Source organism: Daphnia magna, linkage group LG8 (genome assembly GCF_020631705.1).
Source record: "Daphnia magna isolate NIES linkage group LG8, ASM2063170v1.1, whole genome shotgun sequence".
NCBI lineage: Eukaryota > Metazoa > Arthropoda > Branchiopoda > Diplostraca > Daphniidae > Daphnia > Daphnia magna.
The window spans coordinates 1,248,937-1,276,932 of record NC_059189.1 but is presented as its reverse complement, the minus strand read 5'-3'; the positions used below and the strand labels follow the sequence as shown (position 1 = coordinate 1,276,932).

Here is a 27,996-nt window from a genome sequence, read left to right as displayed (position 1 = left end):
AGAAAATCAAGCCACATAAAAGAAACGTGAAGAACGTTGGTTAACGCAGTATTCCGGCGCAAACCAGCCCGACGCATCCAGCGCCTCTAAATCATCACTTTTGGTGGCTAGTTCAAAGACAAGTTTGATTTCTCTTCAATGTGCATAAAGGACGACTTGTGTTGCCAAAGGTGATTCCATTACCGGAGAGTGCTGATCGGTGCTGATCTAATCATGGAACTCTTCGACAGCAATCCCGCCAACGTGAGTTTAAATGTATATTCCATTAATTTCCAATGCTTCGGTTCAAACGCAGTAAAATCTTGCTGCTAATCAATTTTGAGTGCCTCGCTTCGCCAATCCAATAACAACGGGCTTTATTATGTTATGGGCTTTGCAAATATTTGCTAGCACGCTACGGAAATATTTTCGTTCTTCCGCTCCATCGAAGAATCTACAATTTTCCTAGAGTTGGTGATGTATTTTGTTTCTTCTTTGCTCTGCTTGCGGCAAAGCCTTTTGATTGCGGGCAGCATAGAACAGATGAACCAACAAAAGGAAAATAAATGTTGAAAGAATTGTGTTATAATCTCAACACAAGGCGCTCGTAAAGTGATTTATAGCTCATGTATGGTGGCCCAAATACAAACATCTTTTTTTTTTTCTCTCTCCCTTTATTTGTACCCCGCTAAAGAATTAGAGTGATCCCGCCCAGTGATGCGAGTTGTGGTCGTATATACTTGAGCTTTGGTGTTATGTAGGGTTTCCTAATTTCCATCCATCTCGCAAAAAGAATCAACGGTGCGTGTTGAATGCCTATACCGAATTTGGCACAAAACGGCGAATATGTAGGTCACACACACGACAATGTTGTCGATATAATAGTTTCCCTTATTTCACTTTTATTTTTGCGTGGTGCTTGTTTGTTGCGTTATTTTTATACCTTTGGCTCAGTTGCGAAATGCAAGTCCCTCGCTCTCGGAAAAGACAATAAGGAACGGGGTGCAAAGAGCGTTCGAAAGGATCGCGGCCGGAATATAAATGGCGTTCTTGTGAGGACTTGTGCGATATTCTAAAGTGGTGCTTGATCATATAGGCTATACCAAGGAGCGAGCCTGAAGCAAAAAGAAACAAACATAAAACCCAGGACCGTAAATAAAAATATTTTTGTATGCACAAGTTTGCGAGCGATACTCACCGTGTCAAAACCAGTTGAGCAATCATTTTTTTTATTTCTGGCCGATTTTTTATTTTCAATATGTTCAGCTTACATTGGTCAATTTTCACTGGCGACCTGTGACCGACATTGATGTATTTCGCTTCGCCCATTTTTCCGTTATTCATTTGTCTGAATGTTTCAGTCCAGTAGTTTTTTTTTTTTTAAGTTTTGACGTAGACATCAATATACGTTTGATGTTTTTATTTCTCTTCAGGTCTATTTAAATGTTAGTTTTTTTTGTTGGCAGGACATCTGTAGTGCTTCTCTAATAATTCCGTGCCAAACTAGAATTCTTTTAACTCGATTCATTTTTCGACTGAACGAAGAATGATAAATTATGATTTTATCGTTGGCGCGTATCCAATGGCAACCAAAAGACGCAACGAATGAAGCTGTTGTGAATTTGAATGACTATAGCGAAACGCAAATATCAACGGAGGCCGTAGGGAGTCGTCAAGGTAATAGAAAAAAAGGGGGCAATTCTACACAGATTGCGTATCAACAACCGAAATGAAAAGTGAAAAAGAAAAAAAAACAAAAGTCAACAATGCAATAATTAACTATTGCATCACAATAAAGCTTAAAGTTCAGGGCAAGTGATTTCGTTGTGGCTTTCAGCTCGTATCGAATCATTTTCTCATATGCGGTTTGTTTTCCGTCAACAAAAATGGGCACACCAATAATATGTAAATAACTTTCACGTGACGCCTATTTTTTTCCCCCGATGTGTAGATAACAGAGACAACCGACCAGCCGGAATTCTTTTCCAACTGGAACGTCCAGTTTGACGGGCACCGGGCCAATGCCAGCGGCGCCGCAAATGTCAGCGAGGAGGAAACTACGGACGATGACTTTTATCGGCATTCGTCCATCGTCACAACCGTGTACTGTCTTGCTTGTAAGAAACAAAACATTTAGACTGGCAATGGTATATGATTAGAATAATGCGGCTGGGGACAAAAAAGAATATTTCAGCCAAAAGGGAAAAACATTGGAGATGCAAGGGAAGTGGCCGTTTCTAGCACGTGTAATTAAATAATAAACGTGACATTTTTTAACAAGATTTGAATTATCTGAACATGACAGACTCGTTCGTATTCCTACTGGGTCTCGTTGGAAACTGTCTGGTGGTGGCCGTCGTCTTCAGAGCCCCTCGGATGCGGACCGTGACAAACTACTTTATCGTAATCAGTTTTGTATTTTCTTCTTAAAAACTCTTATTTTTGACAGCCTTCTTGGTAATGTCCTGAAGGTTTTGTGACGCACTCCAATTCGCTAATTATTCAATACATTTTTTCGATTTCAGGTGAATTTGGCTATTGCCGACGTACTGGTCGTTTTGTTTTGTCTACCGGCTACACTACTCTCCAACATCTTTGTTCGTAAGTATAGTTTTTTGTTGTCTGGGTTCTGGGCTTGCTTTTAAGATCTCATTATCGATTATTGCTGTTTGATACGCATCATCTTCGAAAAGACGAAGGAAATTTTGCTAATCAAAGGACTTTGCTAATGAAAAGAGGCTTTTGAAATCGACTGGGTCTTTTCTAGACTGTACCCGATTGCAGACGCGAAAGAACCCTCTGCTAAAGATTCACGATAAAGCACAACAATACGCAAATGACGTAAGACATTTTCACACAAAAACTGGGACTTGAGTTTCTTGAAGATTCTTTACAGACATTCGGAAGCTTTCCCAACTTGGAGTGGCTTTCGTCATCCTATTTGTTGAGCTTTTCTCTCGATTGTCGAACTTTCACATTTTAGCTTTTTTCCCCCGATATCTACTGTCAAGTCGATAGCAATCCCTTGTACCAGTTGACACATTTTGTGAGCCTACATATCTGTAAAGCTACGAGGTTCAAGATGGACTAGTTTAATCGTGGTCGCCATTTTGCTGCATCCAAATCTCAACATTTTCTTAGTTACTTCAACGTACGTGATGTACTCAAAGTACTGGTTAAAATAATATGTTTAACGCAAGTGGTAGAATATGTAGAACGGGACAAGGCGTGACTGATGTAAAGATCAAAGCTCTTCAAACGCACAAGTGAAAATGAGAAAGAAAAACGACAGGAATGGGGAAAATCTTTTAAAAGAAATTCAGTTAGTTTTTCATGATTACCTTTGCTTTGTAAAGTTCTTCTCGTAGCTGATTGGTGTTGCTAGCGTACCACCTCGCATAGCCGGATAGGTTTACATCGATTTTTTGAGCTGAAGCTTTGCTTTCACCCGGGATCAACGAGTAAATATTCTGCAATTATTTCTCCTGACTTTTTTTTTTTCTCTCGGCTTCTCGTAATTTTTTGTTACAGATTTCATAGCAACGTTTTCCGCATCAACTACGATCGCCTTTGTTTCACCAATCTTCCCCGAAAGTTGCCCGAAAGTTAATGAAATTCCGTAAACTTGTACGGATGGAAAATCATTCCGGATGATAACATTTTGTTTTCGCCCTATTTCTCTTTCTCAAAACACAATGCAACAGCTCTGATAAAGCTCTGTGCTAGACACTTTATTATTGCACTTTTCAACTCTCTTTTGTTTTATAATAAGACTGTCGGAAACTTACATCTACGAAAAAAACCCCGAGCGAATGTCATTGATCCTTAAACTGATGGCGTCCATAGGGCTTTAGTTAGCAGTAAAAAAAAACAAAAAGGAAATAAAGGGTTTGGTTGTTGGACGTAGTGTTCAGCTGTCTTCATTCAATGACATGTGAGAATAGACTAATAAGAATAGAATAGACGTCACTTGACAGGGAAACGCAGAGATCCCAATATTGATCGCAAGCTTTCCACTCTATTGTCAACAGTTTGCCGTCCGATTCGTTAATATTGCAGCAGTCTTTCTGGGAGTATTCAAGTAATAAAAAATCGAAATATAGGCTACTATAATAAAAAAGCGTAAGGAATAACAATATCGAGCGATAGAGATGAATGATTATTCTGCAGTGCGGAGTCGAAAACATGCGATCTTTACAGCAAATAATAAAGTATTTGCATAGCTCGTACTATTTTTTAATACTCCATTGATTTCTTTTTCTCCTTTTCTAGCTGTCATCCACATGTATCCATGTGTGGGCAGCAAAAAAGATTAGAATGGCGACATATGTTATGTTTGCTACAACTGTCCGGGATTTCATTCAGCGTTCCCGCCGAACCAGGGATTTTCAGTTGGAAAGTTCAAAGAATTCAATAAAGCCTCCGCCAAAAATTGTCCAAAAACCTTTCAGATTGCTTCACAATTTTACTATTTTTAAACACGAGATTAAAACCTTTGGCTGGAATTTTCAAATAGATCAAAGCAGCGACAACGATATTAAATAAAAGAAACAAAGTAAATATTTCAAGTTTTTCTTGCATAACGCAGGACGAATTAAAGACATCTACATCAGCGAAAAAAATCCGTTAGAAAGGATTACCTTACTTCACTGAATGCATCACTTCAAACCTGCCGAATTGCACAAATCCAAAAATATCTTTACTACAAATGGCAGTTTCTTTTCACGTTCAGCCTGTCGGGATATCTAGTAATGTAGGGTAAAATGCTGCCGGATAAATTTGACACGTCTGACTATCGGATATAAATTACACAAACATCTAAGCCGGGGAATGTGAGCATCTAAAAACAGGCCTGGAAAGAGACTTTGCAATACATTTACCAAGCATTACGACAACAGTGATGGTGGGGTAAGAATGCAAGACAGCGGAAATGAAAACGGGAAAGGAGATAAAATAAAAATATGCAGTACTTCCCGTCTTTTTCATTCCCTTATTGAATAACATGTACGACTTCTTTCTCCTCGAACATAATACATCCATTGGATGCACAGTACTCGTCCGCTTCCCCTTTTCAAAGAATTCTCCCCTCCTGTCTGAAAAGACGTAGATGTCATCTACTATAAGATGCAACTAAGACGACTAAATCGGCCCATTTATTTATATGGCTTATTACCAGTTTATAAGACATTTCCTTCCATCCAATCTTGTTACTCGGGAAAAATCGTTTCCTAACCTCCCGTTAAAGAAGAAATGCAGACCCTGAAAAGAAAAAAACATTAAATGAGAATACTATCCTCACTAGTTACAGTTTACACGATCACAAACCACCTGCGTAGCCATCAGATCTTCGTGGAATCCAATTTAATACACTACCATGACGACGATCTCCAGTGGCCCTTGTTATATTGAGCGTATGGCAATTTAGACTTCTCGAGGGCTGTTACGGTGTGGACTTTACAATGTAAAAAAAAAAATAAACAAGGAAATGGATGTAGGATAATGGTAACTTGTCAGGTTAGTTGGATAGCGAAACTTTGTTAAACACAATAGCTGAGATTTAGCTGGATTCGATGCTGGATGTTGACGTCAATCGAGAAGCTTTATTACCCGCCGGGCTAGTTAGTTGTATACCGCGATGCAGGGATAATGTTTCTTGGTGAAGCAGCTACGCAATCCTTTGTGCTAAACTGAAAGATCGTAAACAAATTGGATGTAAACAATACATAAGCTATCGAACGTTCATTATCATAACGAGATTATCGGCCCTTTTTTCAGTCAATTTCCCAGGTTATGTAAAAAGACATTACCCCTACGTAAACGTCTAAATCAATCAATTAAAGTTGTAAAGTTAATCGAATCATTGGGAGAGCTCCTGTCAGATAAATCAAAAATGTTTAAACTTTCTTTCAAAGCGAGGGAATGTTTTGATAGCTGGGCAATACATTAACGATAGGATATCCCACTATCGAGCTGTAGTTTGCCATAATAACTCAAACGCCACTCACACATCGTCACGCCACTCCACTATCAACAACTTTCCCCAGACTTTCTTTGCTACTTTTCCCTCTTCTGATTGGGCACCGACAGATTTAGTCATCGATGTTTATCCCTGTCAAACATTGCAAATGAATCAGCTCAGCTGTTAAACAAAACACAGACAGCAGACGACGGATTTAAAATAAACGAGTCCCTGTCCGTCTACCATCCATCATAGTCAACTCTTCTTTTCGCGAATTTTCTCTATGTTGAGTAGTGTCTACAAGTACTGCAAACACAAAGTTCTGTTACTTTTAGAGAAAAAAAAGCAGAACTAAATAAATCCTTAACTTTTCTTTCCTTACCATGTCACAGCTTGGATCCTGGGAGAGACCATGTGCAAGTTGGTAAGATATTTCACCATTAGTTGTAAAAAAGTTCTGAGAATGGATGCGATTAAATGAAATTTGTAACAAAATACAAAAAGAAACAATGAATAACGACGGGGAAAAAAGCACGGCCTCCCGATCATAGGGAGGCCGTGCTTGTAAATATACAAAATACATGCAAGTAGTTAACGAGTGACTTGTCTTTTAGGTGGCTTACGTGCAAGGAGTTTCAGTTGTGGCTTCAATCGATTCCCTCGTCGCAATCTCGCTTGACAGGTAAAAAAATAGAATCCACCTGACATATGTCAATTATTTCCATGGTTACTATTTCGTCGTTTAAAAATGAACAATTTGTAAAGAAATATTACCTCAGCAACAAAAAAAAAGCCCAACGTTGGCAATTATAGAACCACACTTGACGGCGTTCGACGTTACGACTGATCCATGATATCTAGCGACATTCATTTGTTTCCTACGTAAATTCGAGGGGCGTATATAATGACAGGGGAAGGGAGACGAAACGATTCTCTTTCTATTCCAATTAGTAAACCCTTCCTTCTTTCGCCGAAAGCTAAAATTGCCATGATTTGAATAAGAAACCTCTAGAAAAAAGATTTTTAAAAATAGAAATCAATTTAATTAGTAACTATTCAACAGAAAACGACCAGCTTCGTGTGAAATTTTGTCAAAGAAAAAAAAAGTGTATGCATTTTCATAATTACCTCACCCGGCTAGAAATAGGTTCGGTGTTACAAAACACGTCAAACAATCACGAGAGTATGGGGGATTGAAGCATCGACCAACAGCGACTATCCAATTTCTTAATCCATCAATGCTTTCTTCTTTAAGGGGGGGTATTGCATGTAATGCATCCATCATCATCAAAGCGACTCACTCTTGCACCATCCAATCGAAAGACACACCATTGTATGTACTGAACTAGAAGAACAAACAGCGTGAGTTTTCGTACATCAAATGCAAAGGGGTTTGCGTTACAAGCATTTTATTTTAAAATCTACATAATTAAGTGAAAAACTAATACTTTATTCGGAATCAGCGTTCAAATTAGGTGACGAAAAATAAAGCTTTGAATTGCAAGTCACAATTTTAAGCCCGACATTTTCGTGCAAAAAAATTCTGGTTACAGCAAGTGCGGTTTCATCATATTTCAAGTCAAAATTTAAAGCCCAACTTTTTGTACAATGCAAAAAGTTCTGTTTCTAGGTGTGGGGTGCATTAATTTGCTAGAAGGTAGATTTCCAATAGATGGCAGGGCAGGATCTCTATCGAAATACCTAAATAAATAGTAAACCAGAGAACAAGGATTATCAATAAAAAATATGGGTCAAATGGTGTTCCGTAACTAGCCTATTATCGTATTGATCTGACCATCGCCTCAGACGAAACCCTTAGCCAGTTCTTCTTTAGTTTTCAAGGGCTTTAATTGAAAATGTCTCTGAAAGAACCTTTTTTTACACATTAGGACTAATGATTTTTTTTTTTTACTTAGTCTAGCATTTTATACTTTTATTTTCCCTAAAAGTTGTACAAATTGCTACTGTAGGCTTTCTCGCGCTATTCAAAGAAAACGATTTTTGCCGACTTCTAATTGGTAAAGTTGTTTCGTGATGATGTATACATGCAACGGAGAAAAGGTGATGACGTGATGGGAAGCTTAGATGTATAAGTCCATAGGAAATAAGACACGTGCCGACCAATGAATGCCCCAATTGTTTCCTATTCTTTTCCGTTAACATATTGCCGTTCCGGTGCAATCAGAAGGATTTAATCCTTTACATTTTGACGACGGACTAAGTAGCACGTAGTCAACGTTTTCATAGGGGCTACGATTTGTGTTTAGTTTCTCGTTAGAAAATCATCTATCATTAGCAAAACAGAGTTGAGACGAAAGAGTTCGTCTTTTTTCATTAGTTTAGAATTCCTACGTGTGATTGTCATGACGCAATCAATGATGCGGATAAATGCAAGTGTGTATTGCATATTACTTCCTGACATTGGTGGCATTGTTGTAATTGTTTTGTTTGTTTCTGTGTGCGACATCCATCAGAGTCTTGGCCATCTGCTTCCCGATGCGTTTTCAAATCACTGGCCGGCGAGCTCGTCTCATCATTCTGCTTATTTGGATCGTTGCCCTGACAACGACGATCCCTTGGCCGCTTTACTTTCATTTAGTGAGCGCCTTTCCGACAAGTCCGGAAATTCGTCTTTGTTTAGAAGAATGGCCGAGTGAGAGAGACAAGGACCTCTATTTCATATTGGCAAATGTCGTCTTCTGCTACTTGCTACCACTCATTCTCATCTTGCTGTGCTACGTCATGATATGGATCCGAGTGTGGAGACGATCCATCCCCACCGAAAGCAAAGATGCACACATCGATCGACTACAGCAACGATCCAAGGTTCATCATTTTGAATTTTTCCAATAATTTAAGGCATGATTTTCTTTTCCGAAAAGCAATAGTCTTTTTATTCGGTTTTCAAAAGATTTGAAAACAAATTGATTGGGAATTTGGAATTTCCGACACGAGTCCCGTTTTCTTTTTTCCTTTTGACTTGTCGATGGTGACACATTCGGCAGAAACCAGCTCGTTTATTCGGTCGTCGGGAACGACGATGAATGTCATCATTTTTTCTCACTGACGACTGCTTCTGCGTTACAAAAAAAAAAAAAACAGACAAAATTCAATAACACAAACTCGTTTACAGCTAGCGCAAAATTTGTCATCAAATTGCGTGACCTGTGTGTTATCTAGTTGCCTGCAGATGTTAAATTCTCTTTTTATTATTATTTGATTGAACCCTACACCTCCCGACATTCGTCTACGTTCCTTGTTGACTTAAAAAAAAAAAAATACTTGACTTACTCAACAAGGACAGCGGCTCGACATCAGGAACTCCTTTGTAGGTTTGCGTCAAAGCTTCCTTGCATTCGTTTGCTAGACTCTCCGTCTGTCCCGACGTCGGTACGTTTGCGTTCCGCGCGGTTGACGCCGACTCTTTCATGGCGTCCATCACATCTTTCGACGCCTGGGAAACGACTTGAGCACACAAAAGAAGGCGATCAATATATAGTTTTAAAAAAGAAATAATAACACGCACGCGACAACTGAACGTAACAAGAGTTAAACGAAATCGATTCGAATTTAAGAAAAGTCCTAGACCAACGTTTAAAATCCTGGTGCTCCGGTGCCGTATTCCGTTCTTGTATGGTCGACATGGTTGAAAAGCGATTGTTGAATGACGACGAAGGAGCAAAACAAAAAGCCTAAATCATAAGAAAGCTAACGACTTGAAAACGTTGGTAGAGAAACGAAGCAGCGAATCAACGTTTTAATAAATACCTTTAGCTTATGACTGACGAAACCCTTCTAAGAGTTCTGGAATTTCTAGGGATTTGCTAGAACCTCTAAACTATGATGCGTAGGGAAAACTAAAACGCTTCTTCAACGGGATGGCTTCCATCAGCATTCCGTAAAGGGGATACTGAAAACGGTACCCCAGGAGCTGGAAGAATTCCGAACCATAGAGCGAATAGAACTCGTGGACCGTTTATACCACGATATTCCTGAGAATAAGAGAACAGCTGTAAAAATCTGGACGGATGCTATGAAAATAGAAACTAAAATCATTTTTACCTTTTGTCCTCGTGTTCAGCGTTTTTTTTTTTTTTTCATTTACTGTTTCGTCCCATAAGGTGAGGTGACGCTGCTGGGCATACTTTTCATTAGGACGAAGCAATCCGCGTACTCAAAGAGTCAAGTCTGCGACTTAATAAATGCCGAGCTGCGATCGAAGCAATCTCGTGGGATCTGTCGATACTATAGTAATAAAGCTTTCTGCATGGCCGGCCAGCGGTGCAATAAGATCCAATCATTCGCCCCGTCTGCAAGCTGATTTTCTTATTTAATTCTCTGGTTTTTGCATTTTTCTTTTTTTAATTCCTCTCCGCAATAGGTGAAAGTGGTGAAAATGTTGGTGGTAGTAGTGATTATATTCATGCTTTCGTGGCTACCACTTTATGCAATTTTCATCCGGATCAAATTGGGGAGCGAGCAAATGGAGTCGTGGGAAGACGTTCTTCTGCCGTACGTCACGCCCGTCGCCCAGTGGCTGGGCGCGTCCAATTCGTGCATCAATCCAGTGCTATACGCATATTTCAATCAAAAATATCGTCGCGGTTTCACGGCCATCATTCAAAGCAGATCGTGCTGCGGCATCATCCGCACGACGGCCGCCGACTACGAAAAGCGTTACGTTACGACCACCGAGGTCCACCAGGGCGCGTCTTTCGAACGTTTAAGGAGAGAGACTCACGTTCGGAGATCGACGCCGACTGAAAACAGAAACCGTCCCGTTGTTACGGCAACCGACAGCCGACCTGGAACGAGAAACAATAGCAAGACGGCCGAAAGACGAGACGATCATCACGACCAACAGCCATCAGCAATGCTCAATTCGGCAGTCGTCAGCACACAAGATAGCATCGAACTCAATGCCATCCATCGCAAATGGAAGTCTGAAGTATTGTGAATACATTTTGTGTGTTGTTGTGTGTGTGTGTTGACGTTGAAACTTTACCAACCAGAAAAGCAAAAATCATTAAGAGACAAATAACGATTTTTTGTGGGTTCTTTTGTTGGTGATGGCTTGTGATCAATCCCGTGTTATAATAATAATCTTTTGTCACTTCGTGTCATACGCAAATGAGCCTATTTACATGTTTTCTCATGGCGTGTTCGTTACAGTTTGAAATCGTGTCGTTTGCACTCGTTCATTTATTTTTTAGTGTGTATCTGAGAAATCCAACAGCTGAAGTATAAAACCACTGAGTGTCAATAACATAAATATGTTGCCCCGTGTTCCCAGTTATTTTTGTTTTTAATTGCTCTCTTTTTGTTTCGAAAATTTTCTTCGCACTCTCTCGTCGCTCGATGCGTGAGTCTTGTTTTGTTAGTTTATCAAAGACAGGACACTCGAAAGTGTCAAGTTTACGTCCTCCTCCTTGATTGATCCTTTCACCACTTCCTCCGCGTGTGACGGCTGGTCGACTCGAGCGAATCATCAAACGTTTCCCTAAATCAATTACACGTTTCATTAGCATTCAGACAACCAAAACTCTTTGTTGAATAGCACAACCATTTTCGGATATGCATAGAAGTGCGCGGGTTACATCATACCCAACGTTAGCTTAAAAAAAAAAAATAATAATCATTAGCTATTCGCGTCTTTTGTGATTGCAAATTGGAAGGCATGCATATAAAATATCTAGACAAATCGATTGGGAAAGCTCATTCATCTTTACGTATTAGATGTCGTGGGATTTATGTTGGATGAGATAAGAAACCAAAAAAAAAAAAAAAAAAATCACGCTGCATCGGCCTTGCCTTATTAACTTTGCCAACAGAGACGGACAGATAGAAATGAGGATTTTAGCTGGAAAAGGGCTATTCCACATTCCCGCCATTCGCATTGCAAAGACTGGCAATGATCACCATCTCTGATAAAAAGGTATTCAAGACTTAAGGAATTCATCACGAGATTGTCATTAAGCCCAAGCTTTAATGAGCCATCCCATTCCAACCGAAGCCACCCACCCACAGCTGGCTGTTATTCAATTTTTTCCAATGGAATTCCTCATTCCAGCTCAAAGGCGGCGCCTTGTTTGGTAAACTTGTCATCAACCCACGTCCATAACGCGGTGGACGTATTTATTCTCTACATAATTTACGACTATGACCCACTCGCTTTACGGCTAATGGAATTCCGCGCGTTCTGATGGAGGGCCTTGTGAAATTCCTACACATCGATCCGTAAGCTGTTTTTTTTTTTTAAAAGAGGCCGTAAGCTCCCAGGGCGAGGAAGAGACGGTGGCCGGATGTACGCAACTTATCATCAGTGAAAATAATTGCCAAACACTTTACGTGGTACTGCCGGATTTCGGATAGCGCGGCACTCCAATCGGCCGACTGAATATCTGACGTCGTTCAACTTGCACTAGCGACGGTGACGAAGGCGACGACGACGACGACGGCCGACGTTGACGATTGTGTTGGCAGCGGTGATTTTTCGATCTGTGAGATTTATTCAACTGTCGTGAATAAGTCTGCTGTCCAGTCTCCTGCCGGTAATGGGCCGTCGAAGGCGTTTGTTCCACTCGCATCGACCTCGTCCGCCGCGGCGCGAGATGAAGCCGGACTAGTTTAGAGTTACTGGAATTCATTTCCGGTTCCGCTCGTGTCGAGAGACGCGTGCGGGATGTTGGCGGCAACGAGTGCAGACGGCAAAATGGATCGTCAGTCTTCCGTTTCAAGACCCAACTGTCGGATCCGGGTAGGCTTCTCGTCGCAGACGCTTGACGTTTCCCGGAACACTTGCATCGACTGATGTTTCAAATAACGTTAAGTTAAAAACCATTCTAGTATATATTATTATTATTTTTTTTTAAACAAGAGATATGAATATTCAAAATATTTACTGGGCTTTGACTCGTTTACAAGACGGGCAGCTCGGCGTTGAGGCCGCCTTCTTGTAACGCTGTTTCTGATGAGCCGGCGGAAGTGCCGAAACGTAGAGCGGATGACCCTTATCAACTGGCACTTCAAAGTAATTGTCGCTGCTGGCGGATGAGTCTCGACTCATCAATTCCGCTTGAGAGGAGTCGTTATAAGAAGAAGACACGACCGTCATGTTCCTCACCGACTGCAAGTGGTAATCCATCGCCATCGATCTCGCCATCGTGCTGGCCGCTACTACTGGCTTGCTGCGCTTCCTGTAATCCGCCCAATCGATGGAAGGCAAGTTAAACAAACAAATTAAAAATAGATATTAAATGGAGCAATCAGACAATTCAGTTTAGGGCTCGTACTTGTGCTTTAGTCGCGATAAGAAGATGCAAACGACGGCCACGATAGCGCCCAATAAAACGGCTGCACCCATGGCTATGAGGGTCACTTCCAACACGTCGATTTTGATGTCCGGTATGGAAGGCAACGATTTCGTATTTCGGCTGGTTTGACGTATCTCCCTTAGATTGTAGTTGGCCAGCTTCTGGTCCAGCTCATCCTTCTTCACGTTCAACAATCTGCAGGCATCAGAATAAATCAATAACGGCGTTAAAAAATGCACGGACATTACAGTGTGATTTCCTTTATGAGCAAAGTAGGGCATGGTGACGATTAAACTCAATTGGTTATCACATCAAATCAATAACAGCCGACCAGTTTTCTATGAAATATAAATACACAGACATTCCTCTATCTATCTTTCATAAAAGAAACGCTCCTTGGCTGAATTCTCAAAAAGAATTCAAACGTAAGTCATGTTGATCGATTTACAAATATCCAATACGGGTGAGTGGCAAGGAGGGCAGCGATGGTAACCACAAGGGCATCATTACAAACGGAGAGGCTGACCAGGGCACCGAATTTCCAGGAACACGGAAAAGCGAAAGTTTCAAACAAAACTTGAAAGATAGAAATGCGTAGTCTAATGTTAAACAAACATCGCGATGTTGACAACAGAACGGGCATATGAGCCATTTCTTCTACCTATTTTAATTGCCAATCATGCCACTCGCAATAGCTGCCTGATATTGACATTAAACAATTGACATTTTCGCTCTAAACAACCAGAAAAACTAACGTATTGCTCACCTTAAAAAGTCCTCCGACGTGATGATCGATTCGTTCGTGCGGCTACTGGCGTAGATGAAAACGTCCGTCCTGCGGATTTCAAAATGCATGAACGTATCAATTATGGATAACGAGAAACTAGAAGGAAATATAGGAGGGTTTGAAAAACGTTTTCAACAATTATATTTTACATTGATCCATCGATCGTGTCGCCATCCAGGTGCGGTTCCAAACTTCTTATCCAGACCTGCGTGCCACTAACATCGCTGATCACACTATAAAAAAGAAAAAAGAAATACCATGTCATCAACAAAAGAAAACAACACGTCCATCATGGCTGGCATTTGACTAACAAGCGAAAAGACTCTTGCAAATTTTCTCTTCACCGTCTTTTGTGCGTCTCTTTCGTTGACACTTACCGGCTGATATGTTCCGACTGGATGACCAGGTCTTCCGTGGTGGTAGCTAAAACTAAAACCACTTCATGTGAGCGATCCAGAATGTGTAACTGTTGAATAAAATGATTTAAATGTCAATACAATTAATGGCATGATTATTATTCGATCTCAAATGTCATTACGGAGAGATGAAGCGTTGATGTAGCCGATTGGCCGCTGCCGTTTCGGTCGGTCGCGTTAATTTGAAACGATAAGATGCGGCCGACTAGTCGATCGACGGCTGACGCCACTGATACAACTCCGCTGCTAGGATCCATCAGGAAAGCCGCTGTCCAGTCGAGCGGATTGTAATAATCCTCCGATATGACCGCGTCAGGTGTCATGCTGTACTTAATGGCCGCGTTATTTCCATCATCAGCATCTGTCACCTAACAAATGAAGGCAAACTTTCAGTTGTCGTACAAAGCGAAAATGGCACAAACAACTCGTAAATTACCGCTATGGTGATCACGGGATATCCGATCGGCGTGTTGGATGGGACGACCACGATCAAAGGATTCTGCTCGGCAAAGACGGGCGCATTGTCGTTGACGTCCGCCACTCGGATGTTCAAAACAAGTTCCTCCTCGTCAAAACCAGAGCAACTCGAATTGTTGGTACTGTTACTTCGGCGTCCAGAATGTTGAACTTTCAAGTGCACGGAATAACTATCTTGAACTTCACGATCGAGCGGCTCCGTCAGCCAGAGAACTGGCTCGGCGTTGTCCAACTTGAAGCGTGACTGAGCGTCCGGCCAATTTGGCTCGATTTGAAGCAAAGACAAATGAACCAGTTCATTCGATTTTTCTCCGTCGCTCGTCAGATTGATCAGAGCTATCGGCGTGGGAATGTTTTCATCCAGCGTGATCGACTGCTGACGTCGGGCAGCCGGATCGGGTTGACACGCTTCGATGATTGTAACCCGCACGACGCTGATCGTGCTCAGCCTTGGCGTCCCGCCATCGGTAGCCACTACCAGCAGATTATGTTCGCTTTCGCTTCGGGCTCGATCCATCGCGACCAGCGTGGATATCGATCCCGTTATTTTGTCGATACTAAACTGACTTTGGTGGCTACCGAGACGGTACGTCACGTTTCCATTAGTGTGAAAATCGGCATCGGCATCGGTGGCTCGGACTCGAAGGACTGGTGTGCCTGGAGGCGTTCCATCCGTCAACGAAACGGAGAATAAAGGTTGAAGGCCGTTCTCGTGAACGCTGCCCGCGGGAAGGTCGAACACAGGCGCATTGTCGTTGATATCGGTGATGTAGACTACGACGTCCACGCGGGATTTGAGCGGAGGGAAGCCTTCGTCCGTCGCCTGCACGACGAATCGAAAGAATTCCGTTTGCTCGCGATCGATCGAGCCGTTTACTATGAGCAGCCCCGTTTTGTGGTTGATCCGGAATGGAGACGCGGATGAATCGGTTAGCGAATAAACCAATCGACCGTTATCCCCCGTGTCTTGGTCGTACGCCTCGATCGTGATGAAGGAAGAGTCGTTGTAATCGCCTTCTGGAAGCAGCAGTTCATAATAGGAGCTATTGAACATGGGCCGGTGATGATTGACTTCCGTCAGCTGGATCGCAACGTTCGCTGCGGATCGAAGGCCCTGCTGATCGTTGACTTGCACGTCGATCAAGTAGACGGTGTCCAGTTGTAAGGGTTTCTTCAAATACAAAGACCCGCTTTCTGGAACGACACCGAAACTATCGTCGTGGCGAGTTCCAGGAACTAACGAAAAGTAGAGTTCGTCGGATTTGACGGGATTCACTTCATCCTTATCTTCGATACTAAAAAGGCCGAGGCTCGAGTTTACGAGAAAATTATCCGGCACCTGCCAAATGATCATTTTCAATTAATAAAACATTGCTGATTAACGCATATTCGATTACAAATTCCAACCTGAATAAGAATAGAGGAGTTGTACAATATTTCTTGAAATGCTCGTTCCAGAATTTCTTCTTCGTCCGGAGGCGTCTGATCAATGGACCGTTCGGCCTGATCGATCCAGTCATCTAACACTCTGAGCAGGTGATTGCGGAACCGACTGTAGGTGGCCATTAACCGGCCGGGTGGTAACTCTTGCGGTTCTCTTTCCTCCACGTCGATAGGCGTCGAACACGATCCATCGGCGCAGACGATTATGACTCCTTCATCGCGAAACTCCTGTCGGTTCGCAGATCGTTCGAGCGCCACGACGCCCACAGTGGGGAAGAAGCCCGAGATGATGGGCGCGTTATCATTGACATCTTCGACGAGGATAGTCAACTGGGCATTAGAATTGAGACTTCCATCCGTCGCTGTCACTGTTAAATTGTAAAACGGCGTTCGTTCCCTGTCCAGCGATTTGGAACGCACCACCGACAGTTCGCCGCCTATGGGGTCGATGCGGAAGAGGCGACTCCCGTTGCCCGTCAATGAATAATGAACGACGTTGTGCGGCCATGAATCTGCATCGGATGACCTAATGGCTTGAACCAACCGAACTCGCGTCCCTGCCGCAGAATTCTCGGCCACCCGGCCAAGGTAGCGCTGCTTGTTGAAAACCGGTGGGTTATCATTGACGTCCACAATCGTGACGGTCACCTGGAGCGTATCGCGATTTTGCTCGTTCTCAAGTACAGTCACGAACAGAGTTAGATTCGACGTCATTAGTTCACGATCGAGTGACCGGCGTGTGTAAAGCGTGCCGTTACGGGATAACCTGAAATATCCCCAGCCAACAGCTTTCTGGTCCAGCGGAACGAATTGAAACGTTTCCTCGGTGCCCGTCTCGCTTTCGTCTGCATTCGTCGGTTGGTAAATGATTTCGCCAAAGGGACCAGCCGGCGCGTTTTCCGACCACGCTGAAATGATAAAATCCCTGCTCGTGTAATTTTTTGGACGTGTGGGATCCACTAATTGACTGGTCGACAACGTGAATCGTTAGAGTTGTCGTCACGGGATCTCGATTATTGTTGTTGGCCGTGACGTTTCAACGTGAACGTCGTCGGTGCCTTCAAATCATCCGTCACGCGGATGATGCCGCTCTTGGCATCGACGTTAAAGGGAACTGTTTCGATGAAAAAAAACAAACTTAAAACAGTTAAAAAAAAGAAAATCTATTGGGTTTCCTCATTCGATTTTGAAGTGAGGGTGACCTTTCATTCCCGCATTCCGGAATTTGTGCTTCATCGTGTAACGAACGTCGTCATGCTCCAGAATGCCTTCGATTTTAACCTGTCCTACGCTGGTATCAACAGGTGCCTCAGCACCTACCCAAAACTCGTAGGGCGTGTTGGCAAAGTGCGGAACCATCATCGACGACGCCACGACCGAGATCTACAAAGAGATGAAACAAAAACAAAAAAATAGGCAAACGGAAAATCATTTAGATAAAACAACAACAACAACATCAGAAAAAAACCCGTTCAATAGTCTCTGAATAGATCCCGTTAACCGAAAATTAGCTACCAAAAGTATTTCAAAACATTTTACTTGGACGACTGCTAGAGAATGCCTTCGCTCGCTAGGATTGGCCGGTTGATCGCTGGCTTCCACGAAAAGAGAGTAGGATTTCTTGGTTAAAGGTGTATCGGTCACAATAACATGACCCGAACGCGGATGAATGCTGAACGGTACATCTGGATCTCCGTTTTTGGCAGTGAGATTGTGAACTGGTCCGAGCCGGACGTTGCGACCAGTTTTACTTGCTTTTCCACTTCGAACACCTTCTTGCTGATGCTGGATGACATAGTTGACGAGGCCATTATCGTCGGCATCGGCATCAATCGCTTCAACCTGCAACGCACAATGAAAAATAGCACGTGTCAGTTGGGTCGCTGTTCGCAGACTTCGCTCCCAAAATAGATCCAAACTATTTGTGTGAATTTCTCTGTTCCATTACGAGAATAAAATCAACATGCATTAAAACAAAAAAAAAAACAAAAACAAAAATGACTTACCTGACCAATGACGGTCCCTGCTCCGGCAAGAGCTTCCACGACGAACGAATATAGGTTAGTGGGTTGAAAGATGGGACTATTGTCATTTGCATCGGTGAGCTCTATGTCAATGCGGGCAGTGGATAGACGGTCCGTCAACAGGTTTGGCTTTTGTTCGACAGCCTCTACGAGTAGTGTCAATTTGGCAACTCTTTCTCGATCCAGCGGTGTTGAATTGGTCACACTGAGCCAGCCAGTAACCGGATCGATGACAAACGCTCCGCTGGTGTCGTTTAATCGGTAGGTGAACTTCCCATTCTCCCCCTGTGCACACGGACAAAATGAGTTCAAACAGAGCGAGCAAAAAACAAAAGAAAAATGTAACAAAACAAAATGAATGATGTTGAACTTTACCAGGTCGATATCCGTTGCGGAGAGTTGCAGAACGTGAAAGCTGACGGGAAGGTTCTCGACGATGCTGATGCTGTACTCGTTCGTGTCGAAGAGCGGCACATTATCGTTGATGTCTTCGATATCGATAAAGATTCGCGCGCGGGCAGATGTTTCCGACAAGGAAGAGGCTTGGATGGTGAGAGTGAATCGATCGTTGATGGCCGAGGCCGGCAATTGTTCCCGGTCTACCTGGCGGACGAGGAACAAGTCCCCGCTGTTCGGATCCATGCCGAAATAGCCGTCATCGTTGCCGCTCAGGATCGAATATCTAACAGTCGAAATGGAGGATCGAGTGTCGAGTTCGGTAATGGCCAACGTGCCGTCCGTGTACTGGACGGTGCGCTGGATGCGGATGGCCGGAACGATCGTCACTGGTTGTCGTATTGTTTCGTTCTGTTATACCAAAAACAGTCGCCCCACCCATAAAACAAAAAAAAATTGATAATTGAAGAAAGACCGTGAACATTGCGGAAGAATAGCAAAATACGACACGGATGAAACTGGAACATTTACCTTGAAAGGAAAGTGTTCTCGGATGGAGCCTCTGTAAACGGAGCGGGTAAACAGAACGGGCAGCTGTTGTTTGGCGTTATCGGTTACGCTGAAATTCGATTCTAAAACACAGCCGATGGCCAGCAGAAATGGCAAAACAAAAGACAACGTGAGACAATAGAAAAGCTCTCGGTGATCACAAAGAGAGGCGCTTCTATATCAACACGAACGACAATCTTAAAAAAAGAAAAGAAAAACGATTTGTGGCATGGCAATGGCGTCTGTGCCAACTCGAGCGTAAGGTCATCCGAAACGAACGTACACAAACGGGTGCAAAATGTAAAAAAAACAAAAGATCGCTAGTGCTAGTGTATACATACCGGCGTAGCAAACGAAGAAGGACAGCCGCAAGAGTGTTAGCAGGAGCAAGAATGACTCCATCACACAGGCTTGACGAATAACGAATCAATCCAGCCGCAATGCTATTTGAAAGAACGTCAGGTGAACAATTGCACAAACATCATCACACGGAAAACAAACAGAAGAAGAAGAAGAAGAAGAAGACTTCTTGTCGTGACACGGCCAGGCAACGACTGGCTAACGGACTGGCCCGTTTTGCAAGAGGTCTCTTTCTCGCTTTCTACGTTCAAGAGATGGGGCGGATCCAAAGAGGAGCAAGAGGAAAAACCAGCAAAGAAATAAATGAACGGAAAAAGACGGACACGTTTCGTGATCTACTTCGTGAAAGAAAAAAACTATTCTCTCTTTTCTTTTTTCTCAATCAGTAAAGGGGATGGTGATAAAAAGTCCTGGCCGGCCAATTCGCACTCTCTCTCTCTCTCTCCAAATTATTATTTTTTTCATTTAGTTGGCTCACTCTCTCCGTCCAGTAAAATTCTTTCTGTCAACAGGTAAACAGGGGGGGGAAGGAAAAAATAAAAAATGCGTGGAAAAGAGAAAAATGTTGTCCAGCCTCGCTTCAGCCGAGACAAATGGCCAGCTATTAAGAGAATTCGGTACAAAAAAAAAATAAAATATATATATACTATAAACAACAGTGACTTTACTTGTACAACATGCATATTTCGAAGCCTAACAGCTTACACAATGCAAGAGGCACGCAACAATCAACAGAGCAGAAAGCCATCATCTTGGACGGATGAAACTATCATTTTTTTTTTTCTTTCTTTATTTACACATTTATCTGTTTTATTTTTTTCTCTTTTCCAAACAACAGGTTTTCTCGAAGAGAACCGGTGTGCTTTGGATACGGTACGTTCACCTTTGCTACACGAGCTTGAAATCTACAAGCAGAACGGAGAAATGTTAGTCATTGCGCGTGTGAAAATTTGCGTGAGTTTTAAATGTTTCTTTTAAAAAAAGGTTATCTACGATTGCTTAACAATGAAATATGTTGATTTTTAATTTTTTTCCCTCTCTCTTTCCCCCTTTATTTTTTTTTCCTATTGTGGACTTGTGGACCCCCCCGGCTGCCGTTTTTGTTTTAAAAATCTCAATTCTAAAAATCCACGTTGTTTATTGAAATCTCGAATCGACGTTTCTAATTCTTGAAAGCCTAGCAAATAGCAAGAATAGAAAAGCTGTTCTTAGGAATGTTTCAAAGTCGTCGGTAGGTGAGGTGAAATGACAACAACCAAATCTAATCTTTGTGGGTGAAGAGAACGGGGAGGTATAGTTTATCTTATTGAGTTGTTGCAAAGACAAATGTTGCAAGGACGATGAGATGGTGGAAACCCTGCAAAAAAAAGCAATTGAAACAACTGCTTTTTATGGTACAAGTTGTTACACTTGTTTTATATGTACTGTCTTGCTATACCCTTTTGGCTAGACGCAAATTATACCAGCAGTCACAACAACAAAATGCCTAACTATTGTTTTATTGTTCGGGAGTTTTTTTTCTTTTTCTTTTTTTAAATCGACCCATAATTTTAAAAGTTTTTTCATTATTTCATCTTAAACGAATAGCTGCATTTGAATTTATTTTTGGCTTCGCTTAAACGCCATTGTTTTCTATCTGTTTCTACCTGTTAACGTAGAGCAGGGGCCATATACACAGACAAAATTACTGTGATTTTATCGAGTTCTCATAACCCATATTCAACAGCCGAGAAATTCGATGGGAAAGAAAGAAAGAATTCGAAAAAATATAAAATTAAAATGAAACAATGCGGAAAATGAATAGCCGCATCGAGTAGCATTGGGCTCATCACCTAGATCAATGAATCGAGCTGCGAACCTACAGCACAGCGACGTAGGCAGTCTTAGTATTTTTCTATTGTGCACTTGGCAATCTAGAAAACATTTTTTCAATGGGCGCATCTGATCACGAGCAGAGCAATCATTTTTTTTTACAAGGGAAAAAACGAAAGGAAAAGAAATCAACGCAGACCGGAGAGCGTGTCGTTCGGGGTATTGGCGTTGGCGATTTCTAAATACTTTGTTACGGCGTTAACAATGTCAAAAAAAGAAGAGGAGGCTATCGATGTTGCACCAATTGGTTTCCAATGACTGGGGCAAAAATCTTTTCGATACTTAATAAAAACAGTTTTCTACGATGATTTTCCTCATCTTTTTTGTTGTTGTCGTTGTTTTTTTTTTGTGGGTGACGTCATCCAACCGCAGATTCACAGTGTTCAAGACTTAATAAAAATGAGTCATAAAAGTACAGGTTGGCAGTCAATGGCAAACTGTTAAAACAGAAATTGGAAAGAGACGCTCGAGTATGTCATTGCCAATTTAATGATTTTCAAAAACACACTTGACCTTTTCGCTTTAACTATCGGGAAGTTTTCCTGGTCCCGAGAATCACCCGATTCCCTGGACATAGTAAAAAACCCATTTCCGTGAGGCCAAAAAAAAAAATCAGTTTGTTTCAAGATATCATAACGCATCAAACAGTTATTCGAGAACATTCGGCACGATAACAAAAATGAACGAAAAAAAAAACAAACAAAACAAATGTGGGTGATTGGAAACCGGAATTGCTGCACGAAAATAACCGAACGAACTTCATCAATCACTGCTGACGACCGTCCCTTCCATCGACTGGTACCGGAACATCGCCACATTAAACGTGAATACATCTAGACATGCAAGGTTTTCTCGTTTACTTGACGACCGCCAAGATTCCCAACTATTTCAAACATTTAAAAAGAACAATTGCAAAATAATTCAATCGCTGAATTTAAAAATATTAAATTTGAAAAATATTTTTCCATAGAAAAAAAAAAAATCCCCAACAAAAAAAAAAAAACCAGTGGAATAAATTCAATAATTGGCCATCACTCTGAGCACGTACGATAATGGGGGGACTAATGAACTGGGTTATCAAGACAACATAACGGATGGTAGAAGGTCACATGGAATGCGTGACACTCGTGAGTTTCCACTGCTGTTATAAAAACCCAAATTGCGTCCTAGCCATTACTCGATTTTTTTTTTTCTTTCCGCGCTTTTTATCTTTTCACAAAGTGTGAAATTGCTGGAACAACAAAAAATGAAACATAATCAAAACTTACCGAACGGAAGAGTCCACGCAAAAGGCGGAACAACAAATAAATCTCAGCAACCGCAGAAGTGGAGGCGGGCTGAAGGTTGTTGGTAACTCAGGCACTTAAAAACGCAAGCCAATAAACAATGAAACAGCATCACATGCGTTGAGTTACGAGGCGAAACTGAGCTAGTTTCGCTGCCGCCTCCAGATCTTCCTTTTGCTTTCCAAAATAAATCTCTCTCTCATTCACTGGAGCTTGTTAATCGATCGTTAGGGAAGATTCCTCTTCTTCCTTTTCTTTTTTGTTTTCAAAAAAAAACTACGTCGACTTGCGCGCGATTTAGGAATTCAGAGCAAACAAAATGTGTGCTGCTTTCTCGCCGGCAGTCTTGCTGCTGGCAAAGGGAGTAGTCGACTGACTCCGGGGCTTTGGCTGGTCGCTCGGCTTGCCTCTGATCGCCAAGCCATTCTTGATTCTTTAACATTTTTTCTCTGCTCCTACCTACGTCTTAGAGCAACCGGTTTATTATTACTATTTTTTTTTTTTTTTATTATCGAGTTTATCGCTTGGTGAAAAGAATAGTAAAAATACAACCAGTGAAACAGCCACGAAAACGAGAGACGTGCCGCTGCTGGGAGCTACGATATATTCTCCCGATACGGTAAATGGCCGCTTTCGCGGGAGTCCCGCAACAGGTAAGTGGCTCCCGCTGGTTTTTCCCAATTATGCCGGCCATTAAATTTAATTCTCTTTCAATTGCAGGAATGATTATCATTTTTGAAGGGGAAAAAAAAAAAACGCGTCCTATAGCAGATGGGGGAGGGTGGCGGGATATGAAGTGCCGATTATCAAGTGGCCTTGTCTATTACACGTTAAGATAGAACTCTATTCTGAAGCTAATGCGTCATTTGGTGAGCATGATAACAGAGTATTACAAACGTTTAAAAAAACATCGAGAAAACAACGGAAAATGAAACAAACAAGGAAAGCAGGCTGAAAAAACCAAACAAACGACAGCAAACAATTTCGCTCGTTTTTAGAGGGGGGCGTCGAAACGAATCGATGCGTGAAATTAGACCTCCTTATTGCGGAGAAGGTTCGTTTTTCAATTTTTGCGCATGACAAACAATTGTCCAGAAAGTTGCGTGGTCGTGAAGAGATGAAATCGCTCAAAGAAAGAAAACTATTTGATCTTTAAAAAATAAAAAAAGGGGGGGGGGGTTCGTGCTGATTCGGTCAGTCATTTTCCAGCTCGTAAGGATTTCAATGCATCGGTTATCTTTTTTGTTGCTTTTTTTCGAAATGCTAATGTACAACGAGTTTCGCTCCATTAATTCGGACACGATCGGTCATTGCCAGTGCGAAGCTTTTCAGTCAAAAGTGACGATGTTGGCCACCTGCGCTGCATCGCCAAGCGTTTAAGTTATTCATACAAAACACTTTTAGTTACCATATCAGTTAAAAACGCTGTCTTTCTCTTGTTGTTGTTGTTGTTGACTATTGTAAGAAAAATGAAAGGTGGGCTTTTCAAAGTTAACCGAAAAACGCACAACGCTAAAGTGGGTGCTACTTTAGTACCTAAGCTGACGCTAGATGTCGTGACTTTTCAGTTTGAAAAAAAGAGACCATTACCGTAGTGATATTGCAACATTCTTCACGACCAGGTGTCCAACCTGATATAAAAACGCATTCTTCAAATAATTTAAATCATTCAAAATGAATAAAAAGAGTAATAAGCCGTAAAACTGGGAGGACTCCCAGGCGGAACGCGGAAGCAATCGATTACGAATTTACTGAATAAATCCAATTAACGTAGCAAAGTTACGAGCACGTTTTCAATCAAGTTAGTGAAGGACATCAACATCATTTTTCGGAAGGGTGGCCTCCTTTTTTTGTTGTTGTTAGGTGTCCATCATTTTCACGGCAAACTATAGGTAGCTAAGGTATTAGCTACCTTGTCTAACGTGTCGTTTTAATGCGCTTGCACATGCAACGCAATATGCGCCAAGATCAGTTGGAGCGTGACACTTGCCTACTCACGACAAACGCCGGCACGCATTTACAAGTGAAAAAAAAATAAAAACAAAAACGAAATGAATTGAACGATTCCAGAAAACCTGTCTGCACAATGCTAGTCGATCTTATCAAATAATTTTGAAATTTCCAATGACTGCTTTAACTTTTCCTGGACTTACGCCGACTTGCGACTGAAATGCTTTTGATTTTTACAATTTGTGCACTCTAGATTTGATCAAATTCAGGACATGAAATGAAAAGGTAACAGCCTCCTTTCGATCTTGCGCCATCTGACTGATGTAAAACAGGGGAATTCCCGAAGAAATCCGAGGAGAATAAAGAAACCTGCATCACGTAATTACGGTGGACGCCCTCAGGTGTGGATAACAAAGGCTTCTGTGAGAAGATTACAAAGTGAGCCTCCAAATGAAATATTTTGGTAGAGCAGAAAATAAATATGAATGCCACACTTGAAAGGGGTAAGACGGCGGCACTCTCAAAGTATCCTTTAAAATAAAAAACGGCTTTCATTTTCTTGAAAGAAAAATGTCGAAATGAAAAGTTCAGATGTTCTTAATCAAAAGGGTAACAGTCTGCAGTCTCTTCAAATTCATTTCCACAGCCCTTTCCGTCTTTCCCTATCCCGTGAAACAGATTAACATGTAATGAGGTCGAACCACACAGATATATCTAGACGGTAATCAGCAAAACAAAAGCTATCGCGACTTCTGAAGGATGAAAATGATTGAAAAATGTGAGACAGTCTCGGGGCGTATGGGATACGATCACATCGACAGCTTTACGGGCGCAAGGAATCCTTAAGATGTTATTACACCAACATTTTTTATTCATCCCATCGCGAGGTGAATTGCGCTGGAAGATTGCGTGAGAACTGTAATCGATCGACTTCCTCGTGGACGCAAGAAACGCACGCAGATGCAAAAATCATTTTCGTCTTTCCATTTCGGTTGTGTGGGGGCCTTTTTTTTTTTCTCGGTTTGCTCGTCAATTTCAATTGGATTCGTATGGGCGTGTTTTTTTTTTTTGTGTTTTTGTTTGGGGGGGGGGGCTGTAACTCAAGTCCAAATTTCTTCTTCATACATTCTGACCTGCAGCCAGCCACAACCTGATCCTCTTGTCTTTTGCTGCCGGATTGGCAACATCGAACAGTCGATGAACTTCATTGGCTATTCAACCGATTTAAAACCTTCGTGCGCACCACCTTTCGAGGGCATTGCACATCTGTTGTTACCTTTTGATAACTTGCTACCCTAATATGGGGCCTGCTGTTGTTGACCCCCCTGTTGAAAGAATTGCGAACGGAACCCTTTCATTTTTTCTTCTTCTTCTTCTTTTCCTTCTACCTTTTGCCAAAATTGCTTCAAGTGTTTTCACTTTCACGTATAACTCGTCACACCGATGCAACCCAAGGCCGCGAAAAGACATGGAGCCGCAATTGTCCGTCAAACATTTCCAACGTTTCCGTCGGTCGACAGGTGGTCAATGGGTCCAAACAGACAACAACCGGCACGAGTCGCCTTTTATTTTCCACCAGCGTTCCATTTTAATGCAAGTCTTTTTTAGCGAAAACATAAATCAACGTCTCTTTTTAATGGCGAACGCCACTTTCTAATAACGCGTTTCAATTTCTTATAAAATATATATTTTTTTTTGGGCTACACGATTACAGCTTGTTTTCTCTACGTGTAACACGTGTCAAAATCAAATGTCCCTTTAAGAGATTGGATCGTTGCGCTACGATGTTTCTCGTTAGTCACATACCGCGTTAACTGCCAACCAAACCGCAAAAGAGAAAACGTAAACATCGGCTGTACATAAGAAACTCCAATTCCACGTGTCGCATTACCTTCCCCTATTAATCGGTCGGTGTAGGTACAAGGACATTAAAAAAAAAAAAAAGAGCGTCAAGGTGCGAGTTCATTGAACCCGAAATGGAGACGTGGAGGATCGTTCAACACGGACGATACCTCCCGCTGCACTATTTTTGATTTAATTCAAAGCCATCCAGGGGGGAGGGGTGGTTTACGATAGTCGACACTTTCCCTTTCAACTGGTGTTTCTTTCAGGGTAGAAAAAAAATTATTATTATTGTCCGCTGCGGTAATACGTAATTAAAAGAATGTTATTTAAGGATCAATTTTTTCTACTGGTATTTGCGCCGCTTTGAGAAACGGACAAGGTTTTTCTTTTGACTAAAGCAATTTTTAAAGAATCCAAAAATGGCCTTTGGGGTGGTTGGAATAAAATCAGTGAAACGTAATCGTATTTTCGACTTCACCTTAGTAGCAGGTGGTACGCATATTACAAGGGCTCTGCATACAAACGCATTTCGAGTTACTTGACACTAGAGAAGCAGAAGCTCGGCCGGTAATTCAAGAGGCGCATGTAATGAATAATAAATGTTCCCGAATTTAATGAGATTACGAGGTATGTGCAGCGGTCAGTTCAATGAATCAAGTTAACGGTGAGAAGGTAAAGGAATACAAATCCTAGAATAAGTCATTCGAATTGGTGGACTATTTCTACACTTGACAAGGCCAAAAGAAAAGGGAAGACGCCATCACTTTCTTGCGAGGGGCGGCACGCTACATTAGACGAATCCAATTTAAAAAAAAAAAAATACACCGTGATACAGGCGCTGGTCGGTAATCAAAGGAATGATCCACAAGATTCGAAATAAAAGAACAGGGGGGAAATACGTTAAAAGAAAGGGAATCTTAAACAACAGGGAGAAAGTGAATATTGCGCAATAATTTCTTAATTGTTCCTTAAACTCGGCTGGTGCTTCATGTCGCTACCGTGTGAACTGCCGTTACATTGTACCAACTGCGGACAATCAAATTACGGTAATAAATTCATTGTACCGCTCATGGCTGATGACAATGAAATTATCCTTTATTATTTTTTTTTTTAACATCCTATTCTGAAAAATACTTTCGTTGTTCGAACGACACTTTGTAATCAGCCATTTTGCAACACGACGGTAAATTTCGCAAGAACTTTAAAAAATACCCTGGGCTTCTGCTTCCTCTAGTTCTGATTTAATAATAGCATTTGACACGATAAATTATCAACAAACGAATGTCGGAACACAATAAGAAACGAGATATGGCACGTAAATAAGATGCATATTTTTAAAA

General features: G+C 41.8%; 2 protein-coding genes and 1 long non-coding RNA gene across 12 annotated transcripts; 1 reads left to right on the top strand and 2 right to left on the bottom strand.

The window, feature by feature from the left end:
* Window positions 1-44: 44 nt before the first annotated feature.
* On the top strand, window positions 45-11,234 carry LOC116929851 (neuropeptide SIFamide receptor). Its single transcript, XM_032937214.2, has 8 exons — window positions 45-243; window positions 1,931-2,096; window positions 2,285-2,382; window positions 2,505-2,580; window positions 6,331-6,362; window positions 6,553-6,620; window positions 8,413-8,764; window positions 10,320-11,234. Exons 1-8 carry the CDS (start codon window positions 214-216, stop codon window positions 10,893-10,895), a joined length of 1,398 nt encoding a protein of 465 aa, XP_032793105.2. The 5' UTR covers window positions 45-213; the 3' UTR covers window positions 10,896-11,234.
* On the bottom strand, window positions 4,432-7,302 carry LOC116929867. Of its 10 annotated transcripts, none has more exons than XR_006650501.1 (7): window positions 7,067-7,288; window positions 6,713-6,946; window positions 6,562-6,639; window positions 6,321-6,395; window positions 5,308-5,666; window positions 5,153-5,238; window positions 4,432-5,072 (listed from the first exon to the last, which is right to left on the bottom strand). It is a non-coding gene; the product is annotated as an uncharacterized LOC116929867 (long non-coding RNA). The 10 variants fall into 10 exon arrangements; XR_004398107.2 differs by having other exon boundaries at window positions 5,308-6,244; window positions 7,067-7,271; XR_004398106.2 differs by having other exon boundaries at window positions 5,985-6,639; window positions 7,067-7,302.
* On the bottom strand, window positions 11,123-27,825 carry LOC116929841 (cadherin-89D). The gene is given in 18 exon segments (XM_045177910.1): window positions 11,123-11,438; window positions 12,287-12,745; window positions 12,841-13,134; window positions 13,231-13,446; window positions 14,018-14,086; window positions 14,188-14,271; window positions 14,416-14,504; window positions 14,577-14,822; window positions 14,891-16,270; window positions 16,339-17,274; window positions 17,276-17,382; window positions 17,643-17,757; window positions 17,914-18,216; window positions 18,381-18,683; window positions 18,774-19,205; window positions 19,326-19,413; window positions 19,685-19,786; window positions 27,791-27,825. Coding segments are annotated over 18 exon segments (5,316 nt in total). The 3' UTR covers window positions 11,123-11,380.
* Between the last annotated feature and the right edge of the window lie 171 nt (window positions 27,826-27,996).